This window comes from Callospermophilus lateralis, chromosome 2 (genome assembly GCF_048772815.1).
Source record: "Callospermophilus lateralis isolate mCalLat2 chromosome 2, mCalLat2.hap1, whole genome shotgun sequence".
NCBI classification, from domain to species: Eukaryota; Metazoa; Chordata; class Mammalia; order Rodentia; family Sciuridae; genus Callospermophilus; species Callospermophilus lateralis.
Genome location: NC_135306.1, coordinates 136,867,386 through 136,890,832, shown reverse-complemented (window position 1 = coordinate 136,890,832; position 23,447 = coordinate 136,867,386). Strand labels below are relative to the sequence as shown.

Below are 23,447 nucleotides of genomic sequence, written 5' to 3'. Positions count from 1 at the left end.
TTTACCAAATAATGGCATTTAGAAACAATCACAAATCACCACTTACAATCTCCATCATTTCATAAAAAAATGAACTGATACCAATGCATAGAACAGACATGAGCTTAGAGAGAGAATGCTTTAAGAGTTCCTGATTTTCCTTATTTTGATGCCAATATCAATAAACTCTCCATGAATGTAACTGGTACTAGAAATAGGATTACAAACCCTCTACATCAAATTGTTCTAGGGTTCCATCAACATGGGTGCAAGCAATTATTCTAACAACTAGAATATTTCAGACCTTGGAAAATACATGGGGGTTCTTATTACACAGTATGGGATAAATCAGTCTCAACAAATCTCTTATCAATTTTAACAAGCCTTAACCTTTTAAGAAATTGCCGTATATGTCAATATTGGCTCTACCTGGTGATTAGAGCCAAGACTTAGGATGTGCAACAAATGATCCTAACCAAATACTTTGTTTATCCCTCATTGCAATACTTGCAACACAGAACAGCAATTTTTTTTGGGGGGGGAGGGGGCACATATCTCCCTTTCTAGACACTAAACCTTTGAAGGAAGAAACTAATTTCTCCTATCATAGTACCCCTATTAAGGCAATATTTGACATATTGTGGATCTCTATTCGCATTTACCAAATGTTTGAATATCTTAAGAGTGTTTATTGAAACAACATAATTGTACGTAGTAAAATCTCAGTGATTATTTTATGTTTCATTAATGGAAGTAGGAATTGGATGTGTTGTCAATATTCACTCATTAACTCTTCAGATCTATATAAAACCCTTAATATGTGCTTCTACTGTACTGAGATAATAAAAATGGTCCTCCATCTGCTCAGTATAATAGAAATGAGCAGAATGTAGTCCTTGCCTTCAAGGGTGTCAAGAATAGCTGCATTCTAAAGCCCATATGATCTTTTAGTACTGTGTCTCACAAAAACATGTCCAATTATTTGAATGATATAAATATAAATATAAATAATTTAATCATTTTAAATCTCAATAGAGTAAACACTTGCTGAGATATGTTTTTCTTAGCGAGAATAAAACCTGTTTATCACCATTAAGTGGTAATACCTACTCTATTTGAGAGTCCTCCTTGCTAACAAATTACAGCCACTATCCTCATGACATAGTTCACTTAGATTGGAGTCTTAGCCTTGTCCACTTTAAATGATACAATAAATCTGCTTACTATTGCAAGTCTTGTTGTATTTGCTGTTCTCCTGTGCAAATCCTTCCAGTCGGCACTGAAAACGATGCTGCCAAAATTCTTGAAACCAAGGGTTTCGGAGGTTTGTTTCTGGCCGGAGCTTCAGATAGTAATCATCAAACCACTTGACATCAGGAGATTGGAGCTTGATTGTGATTCCACCAACAGCTTCTCGCTGATATCCATCTGTCACATCATACCTATCAGCCCAGCCATCACTGTGGGAACACACACACACACACACACACACACAGACAAAAAAAAAAAAAAAGCAGAAATCTTCTGAGTAAATGATTCCTTTTGTTTTTTTTATTTTTTGGTTTACTATGTCAGTCATGAAATGGGTACATCAGGCCACAGTATGGTCATGCATTATACCTAGGTGATTGTTAAGATAACAGCTTGTTAAAATGAAAAAATGCAGTAACACCAAGAAAACTTTAGGTTTCAGAATGCTAACCTCTATTATCTTGAGTTGCAAAAAATTACCTAATACTTTCGGCAGAATTTTACTTCTTGTAAAATTCAATATATGCATTTACATTGCATAATAGAACAGAACCATTCACACTTTTTTTTCCTCTTTCTCAGTGATACTGAGAATTGAACCTGGGGGATGGGCACTCCTCTTTTGAGCTATATCCTCAGCCCTCCTTATTTTTTTATTTTGAATCAGGCTTTCACTAAGCTGCTGAGGCAGGCCATGAACTTGTAATCCTCCTGCCTCAGCCTTCTGAGTCACTGGGATTATAGGTGTGCACCACAGTGTCAGTTTACCATTTATTGATACTGGATATGTCAAGTTAACTTTCAATATACTCATTTCTTTTACTTTATGATAAACATTAAAATGATCATAAGAATAAAAATATTTCCAGTACATGCCTATCATTATTTTAACCACCCTATAACATGATATTAATTTTTGTTAACATTATACAAGTGAATTATAGAGAATAAAAAACTTTCTAATTATACTCATTCTATTATTTCAGTCTCAAACTTAAATCTTGGTAGTCCATCACCCATATACTCTTTGCTATCCCATAGAACTTTTCAATTATATTTTAAATACGTATTTAAAATCATATTTTAAAGTGATTGAAAGAACTTCTTAACAATGGGCCATTCAGGACAGGGATCACATTCCTCAACCTACTATCATTATATATACTAATCACTCAAATTAGTAACCTAGGAATTTTAAAATAAAAGAGGTTGGAGTCAGAGAGTCCATGTTATAAAGCTGTAAGACAGTATAACAATAACAAAAGAGTATTCTAAACTTATTTGGGAAATACATGGGACACAACACTGGAAACAAAACACAAGAAAAAATGTTTAAATCAAACTTGGATACTCCCAGGGGGCCCAGGGAGAAGGCACCTTTGACTCCTCCCCCCTCTCTCTCATTGGAACACACACAGCTAGGGCTGCATGTTTGCTGGGACATGGTGCTTCTGCCTTTCTCTTGAAGAGATTCTAACTGCTCTTTAAGAAAATAAAAAGGAAAAGGAAAATCTGACAATTTAAAAAAGCAACAAAAAAAATGTAAGGGAAGAGATACAGAGGAAGTTGAGAGGAAGAAGAGAGAAGAGCCCCGGGAATGGAAAGCAGGAGGTGTTTGAACCTGTACTCCAGGAAGAAGGCAGTGGGCAGTGGGGGATGATAAGGGAAGGGACTTCTATTATCAAGTACTGTTTACCTCTGTGATCCCATTTTCTTTTGAATGCATTTTTGTTCTTAGATTTTTTTTTTTCTTTGAGACAAAGAACATGATCCAATAAGTGGCACAGAAAACCAATATGTAGATATGCAAGTTAATAAATAAAATAACACAAAAAGAATGCACTTTTTTTTCATTATGATCTATTATACCAAGTCTGATTTAAAAATTAATAATTAAGAGTTGCTCCAGAAGTCACATAGGTGTTATGGGAATTTGCAATGACTTGAGGTATTTCCTATAGCATCAATAAGTAGAAGAAGAGAAAATAAATAAATAAACAAAAGGAACCATTTCTTTCTCTAAGTCTCCTTGACAAGAAGATATCTCATTAAAAGTTATCTATGATAAAATCTGAAAAACTTTTGTGGCAGATTAGGGGAAAAAAAAAAAGTGTAATGCAATATGTTTTGTCTCAGTGTTGAATTTGGTTACTTCACACATTGTCTTTCCTCAAGTTTCTCATTTTCAGCTCCAGAAGATTTTATTTAAAGCTGACAAGTTGAAATGAAGTGGGCTTGTTTGCCTCACTTTCTCTCTGTGTTGTGGAGGGTTTATTATATCACTGATATGGGAGTGTGGGTCTCATTGCCACTCCAGGAGCTGCATGGGCGTGCTGCAAGTGGGACAGGAAGCTCTGTTTGTCAAGCAGAGCCCCATTCTCCAAGGAAGTGGCAATTTAAATTGTTCCTTTTGTTAACATTAGCTCACTCTTATGTAATACTATGATTATGAATATTACATAAGAAATGTAAGATTATAATGGGTCCAATTTACCCTTCACAATTCATTCATTGAATTTAATGGGAATTGTAAAAAAGCTTGTCTTGAAAAAGTTACTTGCAGGCAATGTTTTCATAAAGGACCAAAGAGTGTTAATTTACTTATCTCTCATCATGTTCTTTCCTTTGTTTTTTTCAGATAGAAATCTCTAAGTTTAAGCTTGTAAAAAAAAAAAAAAATGATCCTTTACTATTAGCCTTAAAGGTTCAGTTGTTTAGTTTAAAATGATTTTTGTTCCAGATATTTCTAATCAAGAGCAAAATAAAAATCATAAAGAGGATAGTGCAGAAAAAGAAAATCCCAACACCTGTGTGCAAAACAGGGTCATTCTATTCAAACTGAATGAGAATATGTGCTGGGTAAGTCACAAGAAAAGACATTTGATGATGTGAAGTTACAGGATGCTTTAGATTATAAAATGTTAACATTTTTCTTAACAAGTGCTTTTGAGATTTAAGATGTAATAAATCCCAAAATAAAATGAAATGCTAAGAAATCCTGAACATACCTTTCTACCACCTAAGGCTTTCTATTACTTCGACAGAGTAGTCCTTCAAAATGTTGGCATCAATTTAATGCTTTGGGTGGCATGTGTTTCCCCAAAGCAAGGGGAAAAGGGAAAGAACTAACACTTATTGAAAAACAACTCTATGTAAAGCATTGATTTAGCTTTACTTTTTTACCTATCTGCGATCCATCCATTCATCTAATTTCTCTTTCGTCTCACTAGTGGACATGCTACCTATCTCCTCATCATCTATTTCATTCCTTCCTTTCTAATTTTTTTTATATACAGTATTTTCAGTAATTCATAAATTCTATATTTGCAAATTTAGAGCTGGAGTTATAGCTCAGTTCTAGAGCACTTGCCTAGCCCAGACAAGGCCCTGGTTTCAATTCCCAGAACAGCAAAAAAAAATGTATTTGAAAATTCACTTACTTCCAAAAATTTATTTGCAACAACCAAATCAATATTGGTGGTATTTTTGCAGTTGTTCACAGGTATGCATGCAGAAACAAAAAGCCAGCATGCATATTCCCAAATGAGGTTGAAAAGGATGTCCCTAGGCCTTTACATCAGTTCTCATACAATAAAAATGTGTGCTTTTCACATTCTATTTGGTGCCAGGTCTTTCATAGTTTTGTGTTTTGTGCTGGTGATTTTGCTGCCTCACATGGCACCCAGCCTTAGTGAGGCTATGTTGTTCAGTGTAAGCACAAGAAAGCTGAATATAAAACTATTCATAAAGAATGGATAAAACAGTGTTTGCTTCAAGTTCAATGTTAATGAATTAATACTATTAAGTAAGTGAGAATAGTTTCAAAAAGGAACACATAAAATAAAGTTGCATATCACTAGCATGTGAAAATATTGTGACTAGAGACTCACAGAACCTAAGTGTGTATTTCCTTTAGGAGCAACTGACAGTCTTCACTAATTTAATGTTTATTCCATGTTTGTACAATCATGGAGTGAATGGATCATTGACTGTATACATAGTTTTAATCAGGATGTTGTCTTAGTCAGTCTTGTAGTTTTTATTTGGCTGCACAAACAGAGTAATATGGACATTTGAAATAGGATAAGTGTTCTTAACTTAGAACTTGGCTCAAGTCAAGGAAGAATCTCCATACCTCTTAACCTGTTCTCAAAACCACTCCCAGCAGAAACGTAGAGCCCTTTAAATCTTCCCTGAAGATGTCTTTAAAGACATGCTCATATAGCAAAGATTTACCTTCATTTTCTTCCTAGAATTACATTATCAAAAATATATACTCCTTTCTACAATTTACATTTCCCCTTCCAACTCAATTTCCCATTATTTCTCAAAATTAGTAACTCATGAAAGTGTATTTTTTTTTCCTTTTCAATAGGTTACGATTAAAACAAAATTGTCTCCACCTAAAAACTTATTTCTATATCTTAATAACCTTTCTTCTTTACTTCAATATTTATTGCATATCATGTCTTAGACTAAATTATTTGTTTGCAATGATAGTTCCAATATCTCAATGGCATAGAACAAAGGCTTGTTTGTTCCTCAGTCTTTACATTCACTGTGAGTGGGCTGTGACTCTGCTCTATTTTGTTGAAGGGAAAAATAGTGTAAGGGAACCATATGATGGTTCTTAAAGATTCTGCTTAGAAGTCTGAACATTTCTGCTTTTGGGGGTGACACCTTACATCCAAACCATAACAAGCTATGTAGGATGCACAAGGTAGTGAGTTAATGAAAAGTGAGCTGAGAGGACAATTGTAAATTCTTCTTCTTCTTTTATTTTTTATTTATTTTATTCATTTTTTGGCAAACCCTAATGCTTTTGTGAAAGTACTGGGGAGCTAGTGGTGGCTTTTAAGGGGGAAATGATATGAAGAGATGCTGAGAACTGGATGAATTCTGAAAGCAGTGTGGGTGACAGTTCAGAGCAGTTGGATTTGAATGTTAGAGGATCAAGTTAGAAAATGTGTTGCAATGGCCAAGAAAACAGAGTTGAATTAAAGAGCAATAGTAATAAAGAGCAATGAATTGTATTTGCAAGGAAACCCGATTTAGAATCCCTAGTATACGTGTAAAAAATATAGGGTAAAGAATTTTTGCGGTTTGCAGAAAAAGAATAACAATATTGTACTTCCATACCCTTGTTTGGAAAATATAAGAAGAGAACAGGTTTGTTATGAAAAAGGAATAACTAAGTATATGAATTGGGGTCCCTGATTGTCATATTTTTCTTCATATGCTGTGTAATATTTATTTTACTTTGATTTTTATGCATTGTCTATATATACAATTGGTTTAAATGTTAAAAAGAAATGCTAACAATTTTCTTATTTGTGGTCCAATATCTTATCAATCTATTCTTTTCTATTATGTATATGTTTTTGTAGAAGTATAATAATTGTTGGAGCTTAAATACATAGTGAGGGATAATGCTAAATAGAGAAACATAAAAATTTGGTATTTCATTATTTCCTTATAAAATGAATATTTTAACTTTATAGTTATTTTATCATATATTGTATTAAATCAATGATTATCATAGGTTGGCCAGCACCTTACCAGGGAACTCTTGCCTTCTAAGAAGGATACGCCTCATAAGAATTTAAACTCAGAAATAACAGAAGAACAAAAGACAAAGTTAGAATTAATTTTAAAGGATGGGGCCTCTGATAGGTGCAGTCCACACAGGATCTGGAGCTAGACAATTAGAAAATCGCTCCCATGGTTTATTTAACATCAAGGGCAGGGATAGGTTTCAGGGGTGGAGTTTTGCTTCATGGTATCTTGCAGTCAGCAGGTTAATTTGCATCTTGGCAGGTCACACCCATCTCTGAGAGGCTGTGTGGCTACAATAGATCACCCCATCTCTGGTGTTGTGTGGGACCAGGCAGAGCTTAATAGGACTCACAATGTGTCTGGGCAGTCAGCCAGAGGATATATCCACTGGAAGTTCCCACAAATCAGATTCTCTTATTCATTAGGCTGTGATGCCAGTATAGTCCACACACAGCCCATGGATGGCTCTTGACAAATGATATATAAAACAAGCCAATAGTTGTAAAATAATCACCACAGTATTTACCACCAATGACATGAATTCATTTTTTAAAATTTTGCTAGATGTAGAGATGCCCCTGATATATACATGCTAACAAAAATAAGCAAAAATAATACTTATGAAAATTATGAAAAAAACAAAATTAACAATTATCTAATGCTGACTGGAGAAGCTAAATAATCTTAAAATGTATCTCTTTTATAAAAGCATAAATCTATAACTGCAGAATATATAATTTTACTTCCTTTCTAATTTATAAAATCAATAATTGTTTTGAGTGATTGTTATGCAAAAATACATGTACTATTGAAAAATGTGTTGGATCATTCTTTAGTGACAGTGTCAATGTTGTATTCACTCTAGTACATTAATTTGGTAAGGATTTTGGATGCTTCTTCTGTACAAGAAAGTGGTGGGGTGAGTCTACACCCTCAAGGGGTCAACAGTCTGTTAGGCATGACCTGCCTAAACAAGCATTGCCAACTTCTATCCCCCTGAGTAATTCTCATTCATCCTTCATACTGGGTATGCTTCCACTGTATCTTTCAGTCAATCTTTTCAGAATCAGCATAGCTCACTGGATTTCCGGTCACTGGATTATCATTAACTGAAAAATCACATTCCTGTCCTGATTTCCTAAGACTATTTCACAATCACTTCAATTAATATTCGGGATGTTTCCAAACTCCTACTTCTTACATTTACAATCTCTTCATTTATTTACCTGGAAGGCTAATCACATACAATAATTTTAAAATGTTCAGTTGTTGAACTCTCAAATGATAGCATGATTATTTACTATAACTCAATAGAATTCTTGAAGAGGCATCTGCTATCTGTCATGGGCAAATAACATAAATGAGAGTCTTTCTAAAAGGTACAATGCCAGACTAAAAAATGTATATATCTAAAAGACTATTTCTAGAAGTTACAGTTGTTAAAACTGGGTCTTGGAGATGTGAGTTTGGTAGGTGGCAATGGAGAAGTGCTGGCATATGCAGTTATTCTTGCTTACCAAAAGCTTTAGTTCTGCCTATTGCCAAGATACAGAAACTTCTAAGACTAACCACACATGCTGTCTATTGGAGACACAGCACACTGTTTCTTGTTTCTCAACTATGTTACACTTTCACGCATTCCCCCTGCATAGAATGCCATCTCTTCAACTCCTCATGTTCCCCAAGTTGATCAATCTAGTCATCCATCAACTAGATAGGTTTAACTTAAATGCAACTTAGCAAAATCTTTCCAGAGCTCCTGTGGGCTTATTGGTTTCCTCCTCTTTGCTTCTAAAGTACCATGCCATTCATTTATTTACTGAACAAGTGTTTTGTAACTAATATTCCAAATGTGCAAATACAGTGGTAAACAAGAAAGACAAGATTTCTGCTCTCCTAGGAGTCACATGGTGAAGTTTTTAGTTTTGAAATCGTCATGGCATTAAATTTAGCTACATTTATTTCTGTCCCTAAAGTTGACTATACATTTTGTGCTCTGGAAATGTTTGTATTCTAATGTTTATTACAATGGTTGACACATACTAAGCATTCAAGAAATGATATTAGAAAATTAGAATTTAAATGGTGAAATTCAAATTATACAGAATTCTTCTCAGATACAACATCCAGTCATTTTTCATTAAGAAAACAACACGGCTTCAACATGCCTTATAAAATAACTGAAAGCTGAGTGAATTCCTCCTCCAAAATGGTCCTCTCCATTATCTACCTGATGCTATTAAGGTTAATGAGTATATTCATTAGGCCTCAATCCAGCATTTTTTCCAAAATCTGTTCACAACCCACATAATTATTATGGAAACTGTTGTTCTACCCACATGTAATCATCAGCCTGCCAAATCTCTTACCAATAGCATTTTAAAAGATATTCTGGGATTTTAAAAATTCTAATAGTGGGAGTTTACTGGCTTTTTGGCTACTTTCATATAATCCTGTCTTCACCCTGGGGGAGTGGGACATTTCAGAGTCTCTAAATAATAGTGAAAAGCAGGAAAGGATATTGAGACTTCAAATAAAATTTCTTATGAATATATACTAAACATTAATGAATTACTTAATTATAAATGAAGCACAATGTATACTTGCTGAGAAAAAAGGTGTGGTTATGGACGGAAAGACAATCTGTGACGTTTGTAAATCTGTTCTTCCCATTTTCCAAGATTTATAAAGGATGAGTGGAGGTGGATTGGATGAACTGTATCAGAACATTCAACAGAAGGGAGGAAAGTCAGGGACATGAAATTTGCTATATGTCTAACATAAGGTGCTTTCCATTGTGTGACTGCCTATTGCTCTGTAGGATTTGTAGGTAATTCTTAGTAACCTTAATTTTTACAGCTGAAGAAATTAGGCTGTTAGGTATTAATTAGTGTACTCCAAATTCTACAAAGCTCTAGCTCTTTCCATACATACGTAATGACACACGTAATGACACACTACTTGGCGACAGTACAAAGAGGCGTTTCTTAATGAACGTATTTGAGAGCACATATTGGAGAACAAAAAGCAGAATGCAGGGCTGATAGCATGCATGCTGAGTTCTAGAACAGCTCCCAGGACTCCTAATCATTGGTTCATACATACCTCTTCTGGTTATTCAAACACTAAACTAGAAAGGCACTGCTTAGAAGGGATTTTCAAGATGTACTTAAGGTCCTAAATAAATCAATCTAAAATAAGAAAATTATTTTAGGTGACTGATCTAATCAGGCGAATCCTGAAAAGGAGACAGCTCTTCTTATCCAAAGAGTTTCAAACACAAAAGGGATTTGACCTTAGAGAGGTAGAGAACATCTCTGTGGTTGCCTTTGAAGACAGAGGGAGCCACATGGAAAGGAATGCAGTGGCCTGTAGGAACTGAGAATGATCCCTAGGAACAACCAGAAAGGAAATGAGGACTCAGGCCTACATTCAAAAAAAACTGAATTCAGTAAAAAAATCTTGAATGTACTTGGAGGTAGATTCTTCCACAAAGCCTTGCTCAGGACCATTACCTGAGCCTGTTTGGTCCTGAGCAGAGAAACTAATTTTCCATAATCCCTCCAGCAATTTTCAGGTAATAAATGCATATTTATTTATGCTTCTAAGTTTATGGTAATTTTTTACACAATAATAGAAATTTATTCTTCACTGCCTCCCTCTTTTCTATACTTCCTCTGTTGGAAGACTGATACCATTAATATTGGAAGTATTAATACAGTAAATCAAAACAATTAAAATCTCTAGAGCATGCATCCTGCCTTGATTTTGGCTCTAGGGCACCAGGCATTCTCCTCTGATTTAACATTTCATCCTTCCAAGGGTGATTCCTCACTATGCACATTCTTTATAGAGAAGATGAGAAATATCTTTGTAAATAGATTGATTACTTTGTGTATTTCACAATCTGTTTCTTTTGTCATATTATAGCCATTTGGAGAAGTGCAAAAATTGAGGGTATTGTATAAAATGTGCAACAATTTAGTAAGCAGAATGATTCAGTGAAATAGAGGAAACACTTTGAGTAAGTAATTGTATCTGCAGCTTTATATAACCATTTCTGTTTTCCTATCAATTTTCCTTTTTTAGGATAACCTTCTTATTTTCAGTCTACATTTTTTCCCACCAAATCGACTAACTTCTTCAGATAAACTGGTAAACTCTCATCATTGAATTAATGCTTGGATTTATCTGTTAACATGTCTGTGCTAGGACAATACTAACATTTCAACAAATATATTTTTCTCTTTGTTTTTTCTTCTTCTGTGAAGGCCAAGCAGACTCTCAGAGAATGATCTGGTATATTTAATGCTATGAAACACAACATTCATGCAATTAATCAATAATTGTTTATCAAATGCCTATTAAATTCTAAACAATAAGGTGGACTTGCTAAGTATATTGATGAATAGAATATCCAACCTCCAATTTATTTTCTTCCCTTATCTCTCATTTCATAATTTCAGACCTAATATATTTTCATGATACTTTTTTTACATATTTCTGCAGAATTTAGTATCATTCTTTCATCTAATAAACTCTAATGAGTTACAGTGTGCCTACCCCCGTTTTCTACAGAGTGCTATATATATATGGAATACAGAGAAGTAAATTATCATTCTCTACCAACTCTTCCGCATTAGTCAGGCAAATGAAAACTTACTAGAAAGATAACAGCATCCATGTGTTTGTTCTCTGTTATCTATCTATCTATCTATCTATCTATCTATCTATCTATCTATCCATCCATCCATCCATCCATACTGCCAGGTTTCATATCAGTTGTACAAGCCTGACTCTGTGAAGTAGTTATTTTTATATTTTCAAATTTCTTGTGAGGAGGAAACTGCAGCTGAAAAAGTAGTAAATTGCATAAGGTTATATATGATCAGTCACTTAAATATAGAAACTAAAACTGAAAGAGTAAAACTTCTTAAATGTGATACTTGATCCAATTTGTGTGCAAAATAAATGCATGAAACTGTAGAGAGAAGAGTTAATTTCTATCAACACACACATACACACACTTTCAAAATGTTTTTTTTTTCCTTTTCTGAGACATAATTATCTTAAACTATTGCATATTCTCACAGTGAGCCAGCTGTATACCATTAGAATACACTGGCATAGTTATTTAGAATCTCTCTAATCAGAAGGAAAAGAGCAATTAGATGATGCTCAAGACACTTTGAATTCTGTTCATAAACACAGAATGGACTTTTTTTTTTCAATTTAAATTTCACTGGTAGGCAATATATTTCTTTCTTGATAAAGTATAACCGTGACACCTACTGAAACCAAGTCTATTGTTAATGTCTCACATCTATTTGATATGTTTTACAAACAAACACATCTGTAGAAGAGTAACAAATAATCAAAACCTGTACTGAGTTTGAGACAAAGTTTCAGAAATAGCCATTATACAAAAAGGCAGACAAAGTACTTATCTAATAGTATGAAAAATTTAGATGTCATATGCCCAATAATTAATCCAAGCAGAATGAAAATGTTAAGTCACATTTTAGAAACTGAACAACTACTTTCATTTAGAGCCATGATAAATTTGATAAATCTTCCTCAAAAGACAATTAGAAAGGCTAAGTTTTTTAAAAATTTATTTAAAATTTCAGAAAGTATCAATTTAGCCAGAACTATAAGGACAAAGATCAGAGAGAGAGAAAGAAAATGTACTGGGTACAAATGTTCCTTTGGGGTATGTGATAATTCATTGACATTGAATTCGTTAAAGAGAAACTAAGATGTGGGGGACAAAAGCACTAAGTGAGTTTCAATAGTTGTTGTTACTTTATGTTCCAGGCTAACATTATATCCAAAATATGATCAGCAAATACCTGGAAAGTAAGACAAGCACATATATTTGAAGCAGACGTTTGAGGCTATTTTACTTCTTGAACTATTTGCTAATTTTTAGGTCATAGTTGTAGAGTTCAGAAAATGAGCATTAAACAGTGACTAAGAGGCTGAAAAGACGAACGGAGTGTTAGGTTGTCATACTGAATTAAGGAAAAAGAACTGAATTTCTCCAAGGAAAAAACAATGCCTGTGAACACTTTTGGTTTTCTTTTTTAAAGTTTGTTTTATTGATGCATTATAATTATACATAATGGTGAGCTTCACTGTTACATATTCCTACATGTACATAATGTAACTATAATTTGGCCAATATCATCCCTTAGCATTTCCCCTTTTCCTCATCTTCTCCCTCTCCTCATCTCTTTTCTCCACTCTACTGATGTCCCTTCCATTTTGTTCCTTCTCTTCCATGTCCCTTTGTGGGGTGGGTAGGAGAGGTATCAGGGATTGAACTCAGGGGCACTCAACTACTGAGCCACATCCCCAACCATATTTTGTGTTTTATTTAGAGACAGGGTTTCACTGAGTTGCTTAGCATCTCACTTTTGTTGAGGCTGGCTTTGAACTTCTGATCCTCCTGCCTCAGCCTCCCAAGGCCCTGGCATTACGGGTGTGCACCACCTCACCTGGCTCCATTTTCACAAGATCCATCCTCATCTCCACCTTTTTCTTTTTCTACTCTAGCTTCTACAAATGAAAGAAAATATATGACCCTTAACTTTCTGAGTTTGGCTTATTTTGCTGAACATAGCACTCTCAAGTTCAACCATTTTTCCTGCAAATGATGGAATTTCATTCATCTTTATGACGGAATAAAACTCCACTATATATGTATATTTATCTCTCACATTTTCTTTATCCATTTATCCACTGATGGACACCTAGGCTGGTTCCATAGTTTGGCTTTTGTAAATTTTGTTGCTATGAACATGGGTATGCATATATTAGTCTATCATGCTGACTTCAATTCTTGAGGATAAGTACCAAGGAGTGATAACAGCTGGATAACATGGTGGTTCCATGCCTTGTCTTGAGGAAACTCCATTCTGATTTCCACAGTGGCTGAGCTAATTTAAGTTCCCACCTACAGTGTAAAATGTTACTTTTTCTTCACATCCTCTCCAGCATTTATTATCGTATTATTGCATTGTTATTGTGTCCTTGATGGCTGCCTTTCTAACTGTAAATGAAATCTAAGTGTAGTATTGATTTGCATTTCCCTAATTGCTAAAGATGTCTAACTTTTTTCATATGCTTTTTTGGCTATATTTATTTATTTATTTTTTACTTTTTTGAGAAATGTCTGTTTAGTTCATTTTCCCTTTTATTAATTGGGTTATTTTATTTTTTGGTGTTAAGCTTTTATTGTTTTTTATTTATTTCCTATATTAATCCTTGTCAAAAGAATGGATAGCAAATTTTTTTTTCCATTCTGTAAGATCTCTATTCACATTCTTAACAGTTTTCTTTTTTTGAGCAGAATCTTTTAAATTTAATGTCATTCCATTTATTAAATCTTTGCATTATTTCTTGAGCTTTAGGGGTCCTATGCCTATACGCTAGAGTGTTGACCCTACATTGTTTTCTAGGAGTTACATAATTTCCGATCTAATTCCTAGGACTTCGATTCCTTTTTGAGTGGATTTTTAAACAGGGTGAGATAAGGGTTTTGCTTTATTTTTCTATGTATGCATAACCAGTTTACCCAGCGCCATTTTTAAAAAATTCTATCTTTTCTCCACTGTATGTTTTTGGCACCTTTGTTAGGATCAGATGACTGTAGATGTGTGGGTTTGTCTCTGTGTCTTCTTTCTGTACCATTGTCTATGTGTCTGTTTTTATTCCAGTACCATGCAGTTTATGCAGTTTTGTTTTGTTTTTATTTGTCAATGGACCTTTATTTTATTTATTTATATGTGGTGTTAAGAATCAAACTCAGTGCCTCACATATGCTAGGCAAGCACTCTACCACTGAGCTACAACCCCAGCTCCCATGAAGTTCTTGGTACTATGATCTGCAGCATGATTTGAAGTCAGGTATTGTGATTCTAATTTTGCTTTTTTGGCTTAGAATAGCTTTAGCTATTATGGGTATTTTATTCTTCAAAATGAATTTCAGGACAATTTGTGTAGTTCTCAAAATGAAGAGTCTCATTGATATTTTGATGAGGATTTCATTCGATCTGTATAACACTTTTGGTAATATGGCCATTTTGACAACATTAATTCTGCCAAATAAACAATTAACATGGAAGATCTTTCCACCTTTTTGTATCTTATTAAATTTCTTTGTTCATTGTTATATAGTTTTCATTGTAGAGGACTTTCCCCTTGTATTAGTCAGGGTTCTCTAGAAGAACAAAATCAATAGGAAGTATGCTTATAAAAAAGGTATTTATTAGGTTGGCTTACTCAACCAGAAGTTAGAGAGTCCACCATGGCTCTCTGCAGGCTAAAGAGCTGGAAGAACCAGTAGCAGGCAGTTCAAGAGGCTGAAGCCTCAGAATAAGAAGGATCAAAGGTGCTACCCTAATCTGAGACTGAAAGCTTCTGGAAGCTCCCTGAAGAATCACTGGCAGAGTCCCCTTTGGAAAGTGAAGAAGCAAGAGTCTGATAGCCTCAAGAAGAATCTGCTGCTGCTGCTGCTTTGTTCCTTACAACTTTTATTCCATCCAACCCACCATCCTATTGGATGGTGCTGCTCCCACTTCAGGAGGGTCTCCACTTCAGTTCTCTATCCCACAAGCCAATTATTCCTAGACACATCCTCATGGACACACCCAGAAGCCTGTTAATCTAATTAAGTTGACAATTCAAATTAACTATCACACCCCTCTTTGGTTAGATTTATTCCTAAGTTTTCTTTTTTAAGGCCATAGCGAATGGAATCATTGTCCTAATTTCTTTCTAGGCACATTTATTATGATGTAAAGGAAAGCTATTGATTTTCATATAATCATTTTGTAACCTGCTAGTTTGCTGAATTTATTAGATCTAGAACTCTTTTTTTTTAAATTTTCTAAGTATAGGATCATATCATCCATAAACACTAATATTTTGACTTTTTTCTTTCCTATTTTTATTCCTTGTATTTCCTTGTCTTGCACTGGCTGGAATTTCTAGTATTATATTGAAGTAGAGTGGCAAAAGTGGACATCCTTGTCTTGTTCTGGATTTTAAATAAGATGCTTTCAGTTTTTCCCCACTTACTATGATGGTGACTTTGAGTTTTGTTTTATATGCCTTTTATGATGTTGAGGTAAATTCCTTCTATTTCTCATTTCTTCAGTTTTTAATCATGAATGGGTGCTGAATTTTGTTGAAGGTTTCCTCTGCACATATTGAGATGATTCTGTGATTTTTATTCTTAATTTTATTTATGTGATGAATTATATTTATTGATTTACATATGTTTGAATCATCCTTACAATCCTGGAATAAAACCATCTTGGTTATGATGTACAATCTACTTAATATTTCTTGAAAATTTTTGCTAATATTTTATTAAAAATTTTTGCATCTAAGTTCATTGAAGATTTTGCATCTAAGTTTATCTAAGTTCATCTATAATTTTCTTTCCTTAATGCGTCCTTATCTGGTTTTGGAAGGACCATGATACTGGTTTCACAGAATGAATTTGGAAGCATTTCATCCACTTCTGTTTCATGGAATAATTTGAAGAGTATTGTCATTAGTTCTTCTTTAAAAGTCTGTTAGAATTTCAGTTGCGAATCTATCTGATTCTAGGCATTTCTTAGTTGGAAGACTTTTTATTACTCTTTCTATCTCATTACTTGCTATTGGTCTGTTTAGGTTTTCTATGTCCTCTTGATTCACTTTTGGCACGTCATATGTGTCCAGAATTGCATCCATTTCTTCTAGGTTTTCTAATTTATTGGAGTATAAATTTTCAAAATATTCACTAATGATCCTATAGATTTCAGAAATGCCAATGGTGATATATCCTATTTCATTTCTAATTTTGTTCAGTTGGGTCTTCTCTCTTTTGGTTAGTTTGGCTAAAGGTTATCAATCTTGTTTATCTTTTCAAAGAAACAATTCCTCATTTTATTGATCTTTACTATATTTCTATTCCACATTTCATTAATTTTAATTCTGATATTAATTATGTCCTTACTTCTACTGGTTTTGGAATCATTTCGTTCTTTTCTTCAAAGATCCTTCAGGTGCATTATTGGGATGTTTATTTCAGACCTTTCTGATTTTCTCATGTAAATGCTAAATTATAGATGTTCCTTTTAGAACTGCCTTAGAGCTGTCATGTAGGTTCTAGTATATTGCATCACTGTTCTTGTTTGATTCTAAGAATTAAAAAAAAAAAAATCCCTGATATTTTTCTTTCACCCACTCATCATTCAAAAGTGTTTTGTTGGGGTTGGGGTTGTGACTCAGTGGTAGAGAGCTCACCTAGCACATGGGAGGGGCTGGGTTCCATCCTCAGCACCACATTAAAGTAAATAAATAAAATAAAGATATTGTGTCAAACTACAACTAAAAAAAATATTTAAAAAATTGTAGTGTTCCATTTTCACGAATTTATGTGTTTTTTTGTGTTGATTTCTAATTGCATTCCATTATGATTAGAGAAAGTGTAAAAAAAATTCTATCAATTTTTTGGTTGGTTAAGAATTGCTTTGTGGCCTAAAATACGGTACAGTTTGGAGACGGTTTTCTGAGTAGCTAAGAAAAAAGTGAATTTGGCTGCTGTTGGATGAAATATTCTGTAGATGTTAATTAAGTCCATTTGACTCATATTTCAGGTCTAAAGAGTCTTTACTAAGTTTATATCTCAAAGAATTATCTATTAGTAAGAAAGAAATTCAATAAAATGCCCTCCTCTCATTTAACTGCCTTAAAGCCACAGCATATTTTCTCTGGAGGAATACACCTTCACATCTAGCCTCAGATTACACTAAAATTTTTCATATTCATTGTCCATTATTCAACAATAGCAAATGGAGAAGTATAAAAAAAGAACTAAATGATTAAAAAACAAGGAAATAAGGCAATGAAATTAATCTCATCACAAACATTAGAATTATTAGAAAGAGAATTTAAAAATAGCTATGATTAATATGTTCAAGATTAGAAGATGAGTCAGAATTTAGGTGGCAGCAGTAATTTATGAAAAAGAAAGGAGAAATAAAGAAAATTAAAGATTTTAGTATCAAAATAAAAAACTTAGGAAATGTTAGTTTATTTTAGCAATATAAAGGAAACCAAATTTAAGATTAGAAAAATTGAACATAGAATAGTAGAAACTAACCATAATAAAACAAGGAAAAATATAATTTTGAAGACACAAAGAGATAAAACCTATGAAAAATATTCTGAAAATGTTTATTGTATATACTTGATTTCCCAAGGCAAAAACAAAAGAGTGGGGAAGAAACAGAAAATAATGGCAGAGAATATTCCAAAACCAGTCAAAAACAGTAAGCCATAGGTAAATAAGTGTTGAATTCAAATAAAATTATTAATTTATATCCAGGGATATTGCAGTAAATTGTTCAAAATGAAAGGAAATTATAGGAAGCTAGAAAACATAGCAAAAACCAGAAGAAAAAATTTCAAAAGAATAAAGATATGCAGAGAATTAATGAAAAATCTATACAGTAGAAAAATTTAAGTCAAAGTAGCTTTTTGAAAAGACTAATAAAACTGATAAACACTTGGCCACAGAAATCAAGAAAAATGCTGGGTGTGGTGGTACACATCTGTAATCCCAGTGATTCAGAAAACCGAGGCAGGAAGATTGCAGATTCAAAGCTAGCCTTAGCATCTTAGCGCAAGACCTGTCTCAAAATTTAAAATAAATACATAGGGCTAGCGATGTGGCGCAGTGCTTGAACATCCTTGGGTTTAATCCTCAGTATTTAAAACTTCCCCAGACATGCACACATATACACACAGTCACAAACACAAATATAAAATATACCCTTAGTTCACCAACTTTACTGACAAATCATTCCCTACCTTCAGAAGTGAAACAATATCAGTACTTTGCAAGTTTTTCAGAGCAAAGCAAAATGTTTACTTCCTGATTCAGAAAAACTGTGATACTAAAATATGAAAAAGATTTTATGAAAAAAAAGATAAAATACAGCACACATATCTCACAAATATCAATGTAAGAGTCTAAATAAAATGTAAGTAAACCATATACAGCAATATATAAAAATATGAATATATCATAACCAATTTGAGTTTACCCCATGAATGTAAAGTTAGTTATCATTATTACTGTGGTGAAAACAGAAAACATGAGAGCCTACCTTTCTAACAAAATATTTCAGTGTTTAGTAAAATTATGTTGACTATACACACAATGCTATACAGCATTCTTAGAATTCATTATTTTTGGATAACTGAAACTTTATACCCATTGAATAGCAGCTTCCTACTTCCTTCAGTTCTCTACAGACACTACTACCATTTTATTTTTGCCTCTGTGAGTTTGACTTCTTTGCATACCTCATGTAAGTCCAACTATGTAGCCTTTCTCCTTCTAGGATTGGCTTACTTCACTTACCATAATGTACTTAAGTTTCATCCACATGTCAATATGGTACAACCATCATAGGAAACAATATATAGTTTCTCCAAAAGATTAAAATGTAATCACCACATGATCTGGCAATCCAATTTTTGGATGTTTATCCAAAGTAAATAGAACCAGGTTCTTGATAACTAAAATCAAGATGAATGCATTTCCACATTCACTGTAGCAGTATTCACAAGAGCTGAGATTTAGAAACAACCTAAGTGCCCATCGGTGAATGGAGAGAAAAAGATGATATACACACATACAGTTGACTAAATATTCTAAAATCAGCTAGTTTTGGTACCACATTTAAAATGATGGAGAATCAAAAAACTAAAGAAAATGTGACAAATTCAACAACATTCTGATAAAAAAATGTCCTTAGCAACTTCACTGACAGCACTTCCTTTATATGTGCCAGGGTCTTCAAAGTAAAGATCATACACATTCCTCAAAATGAACCCCTATCTTAACTTCTAATATTATAGGTTAATTTTGTCTATTTAAAATTTTTCACATAATTGGGATAATATAATTATCTTTGTTCTTTATTCTATGTATCTTTCTTTTATTTGCATTCCTAGGGTTTGAATACTGGGACATTTTACCACTAAGCTACATCCCTAGTCTTTTTATTTTTATTTTGAGACAAGATCTTGCTAAGTTACTGAGGGTTTCCCTAAGTCATGGTTGACACTGAACTTGTAATCCTCCTTCCTCAGCCTCCAAAATTGCTAGAATTATAGGCTTACACTACCATGCCTTGCTTATTCAGTATATATTTCACAGTATCATATTTATAACATTTATTTTGCTTCATGTGGCAGTAATGTGTTCATTTTAATTACTGCCTAGTATTGTAGGATGTGAATAAATGACAATTTATTTTCTAATGGTCATCAGCATTTTAGTTATTTATAATATGGAGCTAATGCACTAGTGGCACCAATTGTGAACATTCTCTGTGTGACTTTGTTGTGAATTACATAGCATTTTTATTAGAGACATTACTGCAGGTAGAATTGCTGGGTGAGAGCATATGCTTTTATTCAGTTAGAGTAGGCACTGCCAAATAGTTTTTCAAAGTAGCTTTAGCAACCTATGCTTCCGCCATTAATGACTGAGGATTGTAGTTGCTCCACATTTTATCTTGAACTATGTCAATCTTTTTTTTTTAATCTTAGCCATTCTGATTGGTGTGTAGTAATATTCATAGTGAATTTTATTTGTATTACCCTATTTATTAGGCAGTTTTAGACATTTATTGATCATTTAAAATCTTATTTTGTGAAATGAGTGGTGTTCAAGTTTCTTAACACTCATCTCACAAACTGAGATTTTCTATTTTTACAATAATATATAGAAGTTCTTTATATATTTTGAATATCAGTCCTTTTCAGATTGTCATCTTTGTATCTGTTATCTAGGTAAACAATTACTAATTTTATTACAAGATACATTATGAAATTGACTTGAAAGATCTGTGCCCTATTTGAAAAGTGTCTTATCCTAAGATGGTAACTATATCAATATATCCTTCTGTTATCATCTAGAAGCTTTGTTGTGTTATCATTCATAATTAGATTTATAACCTATTGGGAATTGATTTTCATCAATGGTGTGGCTTAATTATTAAGACTCCCCCCATATTATATGCAATTTACCCAGAATCATTCTTTTAAATGAATATTTTTCCCTACTTCTTTGCAGTGTTGAATTTGTCAGTTGTCAGGAACTAAGATTTTCTGTACATGTGGGATTTTTTTCATTGATTGATTTATATATCTCTACAAATTATATATAACTATAACTATGATAAATTTTAATATCTAATAGTGCACTTCTCCAATTTAGTTTCTTTAAAAAATATTTTTACATATTTATTTTTATACCATGGTTTGAACCCAGTGGTGTCTAATCACTGACACACATCCCCAGCCATTTTATTTATTTATCTTTATTTTGATACAGGGTCTAGCTACATAGCTTAGGGCCTCAAAATTTGCCAAGGCTGGCCTTGAATTTGCATACTTTTGCTTCAGCCTTTCAAGTCACCAAGTCACCGGGATTATAGGCATGCATCACTGCGCTTGGCTCCAGTTTTATTATTCTTTATCAAGATAATGATCTTGGCTATTCTTGGCCTTTTTCATTTTTATGTATACTTCAGAATTTGTTTATAAATATCTTCCATGTCTCACTCACCCTTACCCAAGAAAAGCCCACTGGAAATTTTGTCCATGATGAGACATAAAAAAAGTGGATCTGTATCTGAGGAAAATGTATTTTTAATAGATTGACCTCTGGTCTTAAATATGAAGTGACGAAAGAGCTGATAATTGGAAAACAGTCTAAGAAAGCAAATAAGTTGGGAAAAAAAAAAAAAAAAGAAAAACCTCTCCTAGGCATGTAGCACAAAAACGCTTACTTAAATGCAATAGAAGCCGAAGCTTCAGGCAAAGCTTTTTTTGGTTGTTGTTGTTTTTAGGCAAAATGCATATTAAAATAAAATATATAAAATACAGGTTGTATTTGTATAATACATGAACGTATATATTTGTGTAATACACGAACTAATGTTTTAAAAAGAAGAAATTGTCCATAACCTGAAAAACTGAGAGTTGCTAAAAAGTAAAATGCACATGGCTTTATTAGAATAAATTAGCTAACAAATATGTACTTGCATGAGAAACAGTAAAGTAGATACAAAACATTGAGAGAAGTGACTGTATTGTGCCTATTGAAGTTTTGGCAGAATCTGTCATGCTAAAGAGAGGGGATGACATTTGAATCACTGCAAATACCACAGATAAGGGCCCACAGGTGAGAATTCACATGATTTATACAGGAGAAAAACTCCAGCAGTTTAGTTTTCATGGTAACTTAAAACATGAATCTTATACAGTTCAATTTAGATTTTTAATAGATAATCTTTTCTACAAGTGGATTTAAAGCACTTCCTTCTTCAGATATTTATTAGGTTACATCAAGAAGTCAGGTGAAGAATGATGGAACTTGAACAGGAAAGCAATTGTAGTATGTGAAGTGAGGGATCAAAGTAAGTAGCACTTTAGTTATGAGGTCAAAGAGACATAATTTTGTGATTAATATTTTATGGATAGTAAGGAAGAAGAATGAGCACATAGAACTCCAACTTTTCTGATTTGAGTGATCAGTACCATTTACTAAAGAGAATATATATTTGTTGGGAAAATTTAGTTGTAAATATGTCAACTCTGAAAGCCTCAGGAGACATTCAAGTCAATGTGTCAAGAATGCAGCTATGCATGTAATCGGAAACTTGGAGGAGTTTGGTCTGTGATATTTAATTTAGATGTTATCAATAGATCATTATTTGGTAGAATTCTTGGAGTGCAATAACACAGTGAAAGTATTCTGACTATTAAAAGCAATAAAACAGGTAGGAAGTCAGATAACACTGATAGTTAAGGAATATGTGGAAGATAAATTATTTGGTTAGGAGTTTGATAGGAAAAATGCAGAGAAAAGAGGTAAATAATGGGAGTCGTAATGGAGGGATGGGATATTAATACAAATGTTGAATATTTTCTCTGATATGTGGAAGCTAGCCCACAATAAGAGAAAGGGACAGATGTTCAGTAGTTTAGACAATGGAGAATGGAGATAAAGGTAATCTGATATAATTTTCCTATGTATATATATGAAAACATCACAGTGAATCTTTCCATCATGTTCCTCCACAAGAATGGGGTCCTAACTTGAATAAGATATATTTCATGCTTGTATTTTTAATTATATAAAAATGGATTCTGCTGTTATACATATCTAAAGGAAAAGATAAATTTAAAAAAAAGAAAGGTAAGAAGCTGCATTAGGAAAAATAGAGCCAATAGTGTCAGATACTACAGAGAACAGAGGACTTAAAACTGTTGCTGGATCTGGCAACCTGATTTGGGTAAAGTGGTTAGATTTCAGTGGGGTTAAGATTTAAGAGGAAAGAAAGGATGGAGATGATGAGGCTTATGATAGAATTGAATATAGGTTATTTTCCAGTAATTCTCAATAGTTTAGGAATAGGGCTGCAGAAAGTGGATTATAGAGTATATTTTGCTAAATGCAGAAATTAACAGGCTTGCAAAAGATTCCAGGGTTTAGCTGAAAAAGAAGTTAGGATAATCAACTATGGCATAGCATGGTTATGAAAGCCAGGCTGGCATGGGAGGAGCTGAGATATTGGGGG

General features: G+C 33.3%; 1 protein-coding gene across 3 annotated transcripts in view; it reads right to left on the bottom strand.

Annotated features, from left to right (window-relative positions):
• The window catches only part of Grm5 (glutamate metabotropic receptor 5), a 427,374-nt gene that overhangs the window by 116,570 nt on the left and 287,357 nt on the right, over positions 1–23,447 (bottom strand). For all 3 annotated transcript variants that reach the window (XM_076843895.2, XM_076843896.2, XM_076843897.2), the window contains exon 3: positions 1,204–1,439. In XM_076843895.2, coding sequence (XP_076700010.1) covers positions 1,204–1,439 — 236 coding nt within the window. The remainder of the gene's footprint in view (positions 1–1,203; positions 1,440–23,447) is intronic.